Raw genomic sequence first — 10,169 nt, 5'->3', positions numbered from 1 at the left:
CGCCCCTTCGGGTTTTCGGGCTCTTGTTTTATACACAAAAAAAAAAAAAAAAAAAAATCCGGAAGGTGTCTCCCTTTTACAGCTCAAAAAAACCCCAAGCCTAAATGGAGTGACTGAACATTGGTTATTTATTAACACAAAAGTGACCATTAAAAGGATTTCAGTGCGCTTACCTTGTCCAGACAATTGATTTTTTCCGTGGGGTAGACGACGAGATTACATCTGCTACACAGCGGATTCATGTCGGAGGAATGCTCGTCTTTAGCAAAGCTAGCACAGGAACCGACGACGAAACGAGCCCTTTTCTGTCTTCCTCTTCCTCTCTTCTCTCTCCTTGAGCTTTATTCGCCTCCCAAACGCGCACTGGAGGAGTGGAGCGTTAAATGTTGGAGGGCAGTGGATTCGCAGCTGTTCTTGTCGTCGTCGTGTAGCCGCACAGCTGGCTGTCAGTAGCCCACACTGGGTGCGAGAAGCAGCAGCCGATGCGAAAGGCGCGCCCCCGACGCCTCCTCTTCCTTCCCCCGCCGCCCCTCCCGATCCGACACGCTCGCCCCCGTTCCCAGAAGCGTAGGAGTCTCTCCTCCGATTAAAAAAAAAATCGTTAAATATCGTCACAAATCAAAGAGAACGCGTGACGTCATGCACTTTGACGACTTTGATTGCATGTTCTTGTTTTTTTTAGACGCCTGTATCACAGTCTGTGTGTTACGACGCGACCCCTACAGGTTGCGTTGGGTGTCCTGCGGGAATTGAAACCAATTGCAGTATTGTGCAAAAAAACAAAAAACATTGAACCACATCGGTGCGCATCTGTTTTTGCCACGTTCACTGCAAGCGTTCAGCGAATGTCAAAACAACGCGTGGTTACACTGACACCTACTGACTACCCTCGCAAAGGCCTGCTATATTTGCTTAGTGTTTCCGATGTGTCACAAGTACTCAGGCTGTACTTTGAAAGACCCTGTGAAGTGAATTCAGAGATTTATTTTGAAATTAATTGCAGGAAACATGTACATACAGCACCAGGACGTAATTATGGAGCAACAGTGTTCAACTGTTTCTTACCATTTCCCTTTTCCAGATTTTTGGGGAGCACAGCTAAAATGGTGCCAAGTGACGCAGTTGGGATTCCACCGCCTAGTGGTTATTCGGTGCCATTGCAACATGCGGTGAGCCAGAGAGCCTCAACGTTCGCCACAAGTGTCACATATAGAGAATGGGGAAAGAACAGGAATTTGCGCCTTTAGAGTGCCTCGTTGTAGTGTCAAAAAGCTCTGTGATGGCCCAGTAGCATGCATTGCAGCCACAGAAGGCCTTGAGAGCCTAGTCACTATATTTCAATTTGTGATGAAAATGTGTCATCGGGAAAACATTTCTAAACTCACTCAGGTCAACTTTCCTCTGAGAGCATCCTGTTTGAAGCCCTTCTTTGGCAAAGTACATTTAATCAATTGAATAACATTTCTCATACCCTTGTGAGCATAAACGGTTAACACATGGTTGGGTGCATAATAGAATGACACCGATAAATAAAGGCATCTGATTAAAATTTGCCATTGGCCAGTAAACAATGTATTACTAGTATTTTTTTTTCATTTACTCTCTATTAATTGATTTGTTGCAGGTGAAATATGAGCGAATAAGAAAATCAAAAAAACTCGTGAAAGTACAGTACGTGTATTTGGCAAAAATATTTAAGTCTCACGATACGACTGCGAGACTTCTTGGGTGTGCTTGTCATTGGTTAGTCAGACAGTGACGTCAAAGTAGGCGGTTCCCGGAAGGTAACGCCACAGAGCCCGAGAAGAAGAAGGAGAAGACGGAGAAGAAGACGGCCGATGAGAACACTCAAAGAAGAAAAAGTGATGTAAGTCAAATCTATTCAAATTACGCTTACCAATCAGCGGATCAATTCGAGCCGGCTATCTATTAATGTATACTAAGTAGACGTTGTTCAGGTTTTGAAAGCGATCTCAGTAAAGTGGCGGGGTTGCTTCGCTAGGTTGCCGAGACTGAACTGACCGTCCAGCAAAAAAAATGACGCGACAGTCATATTTTTCACCCGCTTATGACATAATTTTCGGCCACAGTAACAAACCAGAGGAGCGCCTTGTTGTATTTTGCCAAACTGCGTTTTCGTTACTTTGATGTTGGGCTGCTCACGTAAGCGGAATGTGAAGTTTTTTTTTTCGGGGGGAGGGACCTTCCTTCCTTCCGATATCTTTCGCCGTTAGCTCAGCTGATGATGCTAACGGGCTAGCATTGGCTAAGGATAGTGGCCAGAGCTGACGCTAGCCTGGCTAGTTGTGTAGCTTGAGTGCTAGACACCTAAAAGCAGTGATTCGCCGTTGAAGGGCCGCGCAGAGGTTGTAGAAAATTGTCAGGGTCCATGGTTTACGAGGTATACCGATATACGAACGGCCCGCAATGAGCCATAGAGACCCTCTCAAAGGTGCAAACGCGCAATATAAAAAGATCATCATATATGTTTTATTACCTCTTCCACGCCTTTTAAATGCATGTCAGTGTACAATAACACACACGCATGTGCCTTAAAGAGGCGGGGCGGCACGTGATGTTGAGCTCCTTTTGATTTCCTTGGAACTACAATACTTTACAGACATGCCAAAGATAATTTTTCCAACTAAATATTCGTTTTTCATAGGGGATAACAAAATATATGAAGGGGTGCAATTAAGTGGTATGCAGGTGCACATGCACATGAAAGATATTGAATGCATGCCAGATATTAGTATGCCACTTTGCATTTGCCTATTTTTTTTCTCAAGCCCCTCCGGTTACAAATAGTACCCCAATAAGGTTCACCCCTCACCTCGCCTTCATAGAACTGTACCTTCATCACAGCTAGCGCTCCGGTGAGGGAGAACAAATTACCCAATGACTACATTATTTCTCAGGGGTGTGCTGGTGCCATTGATAATGAACATCTGGTAGCTACGGCATGTCACAGAGTTGCATGCCGATAGTGACACTCAGCAAGTGGGAATAAAGAGCCAGTGGGTTCCATATTTGTGGACGGCACAAAAACCAAAACTTAACGAGGATCATTGCACATTGTGCTGTTAAGTTATAAAATGGTGCTCCTTTGAAAACCACACCAAAATTGTGCCCACCCATTATAAACCTCTGAGAACTGTAATATGTGTTGCTGCAACTTTTGTTTTGAAATACCCATTGCAAAAAAGGATTATAACCACCACAATATCACTGCTTTATTGCTAGTTGAACTGATTCAAAATGACATTGGAGTCTTTTTTGGGGGAATATGTGTCGCAAAAAAATCGAATATGTGAATCCTCGACGCATGTATACCATAGCTCTCTGGGAACATTCATGACGTCTTGTGGGAAGTTCGGGCTTGAGAGGCATATTTTTAGTTGTATTAGAAATCAAACCGGAACTTTTGATTCTAGTGATGCTCTCTTCATAGAAGTCAGAGGAAAAGGAAATTCCAGAGATTTTTTTTCTTCCCTACTGACCTTGCAGCTAACTGCTGTTGATGACTTTCCTGTTTGCCTTTCCTGAGTTATGTCACCAGTTTGCATCCCTAAACATTCCCCTGAAACTCGAAAGCCCATGCCAGACAGACAGACAAACATATAGCCAAGTCCCTCGCCATTGCTGAGCTTGGCTTTTTACGAAATCCTATCGACAACTGAGGCGTTCAAGTTTAAAAGCCAGCAAGTGCCAGTTGGACAAAATCACATGCATTTTGTAACCCTTAAAAAAATGTAAAGCTCGCCAAAAACAAAAGGATTTAATAGGCAGAAACCAACCATTTCCATACGTATTTTGCCAGAGCTATCCTCGTCTCCGCTTAAGTCAGTTGCAAGTCTGTACGTATTTTCTCCATGTCACCTGCGGCCGTTATTTCTCATTAAATCATGCAGCTTCAGTTGTGAAAAATAATTTCCACTCTTTAACCCTGTCATCCACTTTGTAACCTGATAACATGATAAGGTGTCCACTGTAGTCAGCGCTATCCCCTGCAAGGGTTTTAAAAAATTGCTGTCGGCTTCTGCGTTTGAACTCCTGTGTTTCTACTACTGTTATGGATGGTTTACTCAGAGTGAAACGGAGTTTTCGTACACATTAAGTCACTGAATTTTTGACCATTGTGTAGACCGTGTACAGGAGGAGGCCATTAAGAATATATCACTGGTTCTGCCCCTCTTGACAGCTCCTCCTTCCTGCCTTTCTTTTCCCTCTTCGTCCAAGTCTCTCTCTCTTTCTCTCTCTCTCGCTCACACTCTCTGACCCACTTCCCAGAGGAGGTCCTTTAAGGATGCAAGCAAAGCATCCGTTGAATGTGAGAAGCTTTGTACTCCCAAGAAAAAAAAATGTCTGAATGGAAAGCGATCAGCTGCACTTACACCCACAGACAAAATTGGTTCACAAAGAAAAACCCAAAGTAGTCATGGAAATAAATTGAATCTGATAAACAGAAATAATGAAAATCTTATGAAAATTAATGAATGAAAACGTGCCATTGCTTTTTAATTGGGGTTCAACAGAATACTTAAAAAAAAAGAAAAACAAATGAAAGACCTGGATAAAAATGATGGTACCGCTACAAAAAAAAAAGAAAACAAACTTGTAATCGGTCAGTCAGCCTTTCTTAATAGTCACTGTGAGGTTTGTACCACACTAAATATTGGCCAGAGGAATCGAGCAGCTTGATGTTTCTGTGCGTTTGATCGCATAGGTACCCATCGGCCTCGTGATTGGCTGCTGCTGAATATTTTATGGAGGGAGTCGTGATCTCCCGTCACATGTTGAAGATTAAGCCAGGCTCAGCAGCTTGTAAAATAAAGTTGATTGCATCAGCCGCGATGTTCTAACTTCATCTTTCATGGCGCCCGACGCCTCCTCACTCGTGCCACATGACCAAGCCGAGGTTCCTCCAGACTTTTTATTGTGCTCGGCGGTAAAAACCTCTTCTGCTCGCTTTCCACTTCCTGCGTTTCCTGTCCTGTCGCTGAGCGCCGAAGCTGGCTGACCTCCACGTTTTGCAACATGTTAGTGCAAGTGTAGCTTTCTGAATTGTAAACCCCCCCGCCCCCCACACACACACACACACAATGCCACAAAACTCACATGCTGATGGTGTCAGCCAGGAAGTTAAGTGTGAAGTCCAGCTCCTCTTTTTTGTTATTTGATCTATTTCGAGGTCACTTGACTGACTTTTTTGAGTACCCTTGATGAAATGTGATTTTTTTCAACACTTGGCAGTGTTCATTTCATGAAAATGAAACTTGTAATCAATGAAATAAGTCGAAGTTTGACCCACTGGGACCACTTTGTGGTTTTAGTGTGATGGAGAGAATAGTACTAATATTTGTGGTCGCTGTCCTGGCTTGAATTTTTATTTTTTGGGGACTGTACTAGCATCAAAGCTGTGCCAGTCACGGCAACCCACGTATGCTTCTATTGCTGCTCTTCCCACTCTTGATGATACCAAAACATGTTTATATGGATCCAGTATGTGATCTTACAGCTGAAAAACATAACTCTACGTTGTCTGTACAAAAGTAAAAAGAATCAGAATTTAACTCAATCGTAATTTAATGTGTGTAACAACTTGCTGTTTTTCAGTTCCCCTGGCTTGGTCTCTTCCTCTTGGCTCCTGCCTTAACTGAACCCGGCCACCCTACCACTGCTTCTTACACCTTCCCCCACCCTGAATAAAGTCCCACCTATGGCCGGACGAGGCGGACCTGCGCGGACCAACGGTGCCGCGGCAGCCAGCAACAAAATTTGCCAGTTCAAGCTGGTGCTGCTGGGCGAATCGGCGGTGGGCAAGTCCAGCCTGGTGCTACGCTTTGTCAAAGGCCAGTTCCACGAGTACCAGGAGAGCACAATCGGAGGTGGGTTTAACCTTCACACTCCGCTAAGTCAGCGGCAGTGCCGGTCAAAGATTACTAATGTGTTCAAGTATGTGCTGTGGAAGTGAGAGCTTGGTTTCCTCTGTCATGTGACAAGGACCCGAGTCAGCAGTTACCATTCAAGGGCGGCAGCACAAAACTGCTGAACGGTAAACCAACATTAAGTGCAAGAACAAATTTTGGGCATCTTTAAAAAAAAAAAAATAATAGTAATAATAATCAACTCATTCAAATTCTAAATATTATTGAGATCCTATGTTTGTCCTGCATATCATTCCAACGCCACAAAAATAGTATTTGGTCTACTCATGTTGTAGTGTATGGCAGTCAGCCTAAGACCGCCTAAGACATTTCTGTCATCTAGTGGTGAATTTTGATATTACAATTGAAAAACGACAGTTGATTCATATTCCCAGTTGCACATTGTCATATTTTTTTCTTTCATTTTTCTGTATATATTTTTTGACGTTTGCCTCCTGTTTTCATGTGAACGTATAATATATGTGTATCAGTTTTGGGGGGGAAGAATTTTGAGGGGTTTGTAAAAAAAACCAAAAAAATCAAAACTAATATTTAAAAGGGGAATGTTTTTTTTCCCCATTCATAAAAATTAATCACAGGACCAGTGCCCGCATACAGCCCGTGATCTGCCAGTTGGCCATCCCAGCTTGAAATCAAACTGCCCAATAAACAAATCATTTTCTTTTTATACAACACTAAATAATTAGACCAAGAAAAATATATATATATTTTTTTCAATGTAGAAAAATTCAATCCACATTTGGAGTTTTCCCTTTGGACAGACATACACGGTAATGATAACAGACTTTGCTTTGCTTCCCGCATAGCGGCCTTCCTCACACAGACGGTATGCTTGGATGACACAACAGTCAAGTTTGAAATCTGGGACACTGCGGGCCAGGAGCGTTACCACAGCTTGGCGCCCATGTACTACCGAGGCGCCCAGGCAGCCATCGTTGTGTATGACATCACCAACACAGTGAGTGATAAGCCCAGATGGGCTGACTTTTGCTATTGGTGCGCTGTCCCTTGTCCTCCTGTTTGGGTTGATGATTACTTCATTGTTAAAGACCTTTGTGCTTTTATGTCACTCGGTCATATGTAGCACATAAAAAAAAATCTGATGTTTCTTCTTTTTTTTAAGGACACGTTCACACGTGCAAAGAACTGGGTGAAAGAGCTGCAGCGACAGGCCAGCCCAAACATTGTTATTGCTCTGGCAGGGAATAAAGCGGACTTGGCCAACAAGAGGGCTGTCGATTTCCAGGTAAAGACTGAAAAGGATGCATTTTTAAATTTGTGTGATTTCTCACGTGTGTGCTTCTCTGTTCCGCTGTCATCAGGAGGCACAAGCATACGCGGATGACAACAGTTTGCTCTTCATGGAGACGTCGGCTAAGACCGCCATGAATGTGAATGAGATTTTTATGGCTATAGGTAAGCGTCATATTTATAATACGGCTGTCTGCTTAGGAGAAAGGAAATGGCCTCACTTGCCATAGATGGGTGGATCGATTATTCTGTTTTCTATTTACCGTGTAATTTACATTTTGTATTTGGGTCAGTAGAAAAATGTACAACTGTTGGCTTTTTATTGACTGTCAAGAATACAGTAATTTTCTGTGCGTGCATGCATGCTTGTAAAATGAAGTGCTGTTTGAACAAAACGTTTCCACCTATTTGTGATCCTTCTCAGCCAAAAAGCTTCCCAAGAATGAGCCGCAGGGCGGTGCGGGCGGCGGCGGCCGGGCCCGAGGAGGCGTGGACCTGCAGGAGGCCGCGCCCCAGGGTCGCAGCAGCCAGTGTTGTGGAGGCAGCAGCGGGGGCAACTAACCCTCACGAGGCTTCCTCTACGTCTCTCTTCCCTGCCACTTAACCAGCTCGGATGAAGCGGACCGGATACGATAAGACAGCTGTCAAACAACGTCATCGCGTTGGGACCAAAACACAGTGGAAATTACAAACTGTTTGGCTGACGACATCATCGGCCTGGCGACCAATCATGTTTTAAAGCCCCCACCCAAAAAAAAAAAAAAAAAAACTCTTGATGGTGGACTCTTAGGGGAACAAACATCCTAGTCATGGTATTATTAAAAAAAATCATGAAAGCTCACTTTTGTTTCTGTATTTGTGTAGAAAAGTAATGCAACAGGAAGGACTGAAAAGATGGAGAACAGGCAGACTTCCTTCCTGGTAGAACTGTGTAGCTGCAATATTGTCCTCTCAATATTATAACATCTGTTGGACACTTCGATTTATTATTTTTTTTAATTTTTAGACTACCCAACCATAAAAATAGTAATGCAGCATTAACATCAGCGCCAGCCATATGTAGTTTGAACATTAAACAAAAAAACAATGAGATTGTTTTTTGTTGTATTTCTATGGAGATTTGTGGAGTTCATAACCAATCAGAAACAAAACATCTTACCAATCTTTCTCAGCATTATTTTCTGATGTTTGTTTTTTGATTTTGTTCCATGTCTTAATTCTGGATTTCTGAATCTATGGTATTAAATGCACTGGTTCTGTCTCATGATCTTTGTGAATCGATATTCTCGACTCAGCGTTTTCCTGTCCCATCATCTTTGTGAATCGAGTTGCTTGCCTTGGTTTTCTTCATTTGTACTATGCGTAGAAGAGTGACAAGGAGAGTGGAGAAAAGAAAATGTAATTTTACCAATAAACCTGGAGCAGTTATATTTTTTCCTGAGTCTAATTCTTGATAAGCACTTATCAAGTGGATCCAGTTTCGTGACACCTATTTTTTTCAATGGAAGATTTTATATATATATATTTTTAAAGTTTTATAGATCAGTCCCACAATGGGAAAATCTTTTAGAAAAAATTTAAATCCCAGCCAAAAAGCTTCCCAAGAAGGAGCCGCAGGGCGGTGCGGGCGGCGGCGGCCGGGCCCGAGGAGGCGTGGACCTGCAGGAGGCCGCGCCCCAGGGTCGCAGCAGCCAGTGTTGTGGAGGCAGCAGCGGGGGCAACTAACCCTCACGAGGCTTCCTCTACGTCTCTCTTCCCTGCCACTTAACCAGCTCGGATGAAGCGGACCGGATACGATAAGACAGCTGTCAAACAACGTCATCGCGTTGGGACCAAAACACAGTGGAAATTACAAACTGTTTGGCTGACGACATCATCGGCCTGGCGACCAATCATGTTTTAAAGCCCCCACCCAAAAAAAAAAAAAAAAAAACTCTTGATGGTGGACTCTTAGGGGAACAAACATCCTAGTCATGGTATTATTAAAAAAAATCATGAAAGCTCACTTTTGTTTCTGTATTTGTGTAGAAAAGTAATGCAACAGGAAGGACTGAAAAGATGGAGAACAGGCAGACTTCCTTCCTGGTAGAACTGTGTAGCTGCAATATTGTCCTCTCAATATTATAACATCTGTTGGACACTTCGATTTATTATTTTTTTTAATTTTTAGACTACCCAACCATAAAAATAGTAATGCAGCATTAACATCAGCGCCAGCCATATGTAGTTTGAACATTAAACAAAAAAACAATGAGATTGTTTTTTGTTGTATTTCTATGGAGATTTGTGGAGTTCATAACCAATCAGAAACAAAACATCTTACCAATCTTTCTCAGCATTATTTTCTGATGTTTGTTTTTTGATTTTGTTCCATGTCTTAATTCTGGATTTCTGAATCTATGGTATTAAATGCACTGGTTCTGTCTCATGATCTTTGTGAATCGATATTCTCGACTCAGCGTTTTCCTGTCCCATCATCTTTGTGAATCGAGTTGCTTGCCTTGGTTTTCTTCATTTGTACTATGCGTAGAAGAGTGACAAGGAGAGTGGAGAAAAGAAAATGTAATTTTACCAATAAACCTGGAGCAGTTATATTTTTTCCTGAGTCTAATTCTTGATAAGCACTTATCAAGTGGATCCAGTTTCGTGACACCTATTTTTTTCAATGGAAGATTTTATATATATATATTTTTAAAGTTTTATAGATCAGTCCCACAATGGGAAAATCTTTTAGAAAAAATTTAAATCGAACTCAAAATATTTATTCCCAATGTTCGTTTATGGTGGAAACGCTTTTAAAACTACATTACCCACAATCCTCGTGCAACTGTGCTTTTGCGTTGCCTTCAAAGCAGCGGAAACCCGAGCTGATTTTGGTACGACAGCTTCAGAAATTGTATTGCTTTTTTAGCTGACGAGTTACAATACAATGAAGTACTATAAAGGTACGTAGTTAATTATAAATATTTC

General features: G+C 42.3%; 2 protein-coding genes across 2 annotated transcripts in view; one reads left to right on the top strand and one right to left on the bottom strand.

Annotated features, from left to right (window-relative positions):
* LOC109532318 (LIM and SH3 domain protein 1-like) overlaps nucleotides 1-513 on the bottom strand; it is a 22,637-nt gene extending 22,124 nt beyond the window's left edge. Inside the window, exon 1 of the mRNA XM_019897159.1 lies at nucleotides 174-513. Coding sequence (XP_019752718.1) covers nucleotides 174-242 — 69 coding nt within the window. The 5' untranslated portion in view covers nucleotides 243-513. The remainder of the gene's footprint in view (nucleotides 1-173) is intronic.
* A 1,256-nt stretch (nucleotides 514-1,769) lies between these two features.
* On the top strand, nucleotides 1,770-8,629 carry rab5c (RAB5C, member RAS oncogene family). Its single transcript, XM_019897018.1, has 6 exons — nucleotides 1,770-1,867; nucleotides 5,617-5,888; nucleotides 6,755-6,906; nucleotides 7,072-7,194; nucleotides 7,271-7,364; nucleotides 7,624-8,629. The coding sequence occupies exons 2-6, from the start codon at nucleotides 5,720-5,722 to the stop codon at nucleotides 7,758-7,760; spliced, it is 675 nt and encodes a 224-aa protein (XP_019752577.1). The 5' UTR covers nucleotides 1,770-1,867; nucleotides 5,617-5,719; the 3' UTR covers nucleotides 7,761-8,629.
* The last annotated feature ends 1,540 nt before the right edge of the window (nucleotides 8,630-10,169 follow it).

This window comes from Hippocampus comes, unplaced genomic scaffold (genome assembly GCF_001891065.2).
Source record: "Hippocampus comes isolate QL1 unplaced genomic scaffold, H_comes_QL1_v1.1 scaffold10, whole genome shotgun sequence".
NCBI lineage: Eukaryota > Metazoa > Chordata > Actinopteri > Syngnathiformes > Syngnathidae > Hippocampus > Hippocampus comes.
Note: the sequence above shows the minus strand (reverse complement) of the source record. Positions and strands in the feature narration are given on the sequence as shown.

What these genes read in the sequence shown, in the direction of transcription:
- rab5c (XM_019897018.1), top strand. Translation starts at nt 5,720, where the DNA reads ATGGCCGGACGAGGCGGACCTGCGCGGACCAACGGTGCCGCGGCAGCC. An exon ending in CCAGGAGAGCACAATCGGAG is followed by an intron (nt 5,889 to 6,754) that starts GTGGGTTTAACC and finishes CTTCCCGCATAG; the next exon opens with CGGCCTTCCTCACACAGACG. An exon ending in AGAGGGCTGTCGATTTCCAG is followed by an intron (nt 7,195 to 7,270) that starts GTAAAGACTGAA and finishes CGCTGTCATCAG; the next exon opens with GAGGCACAAGCATACGCGGA.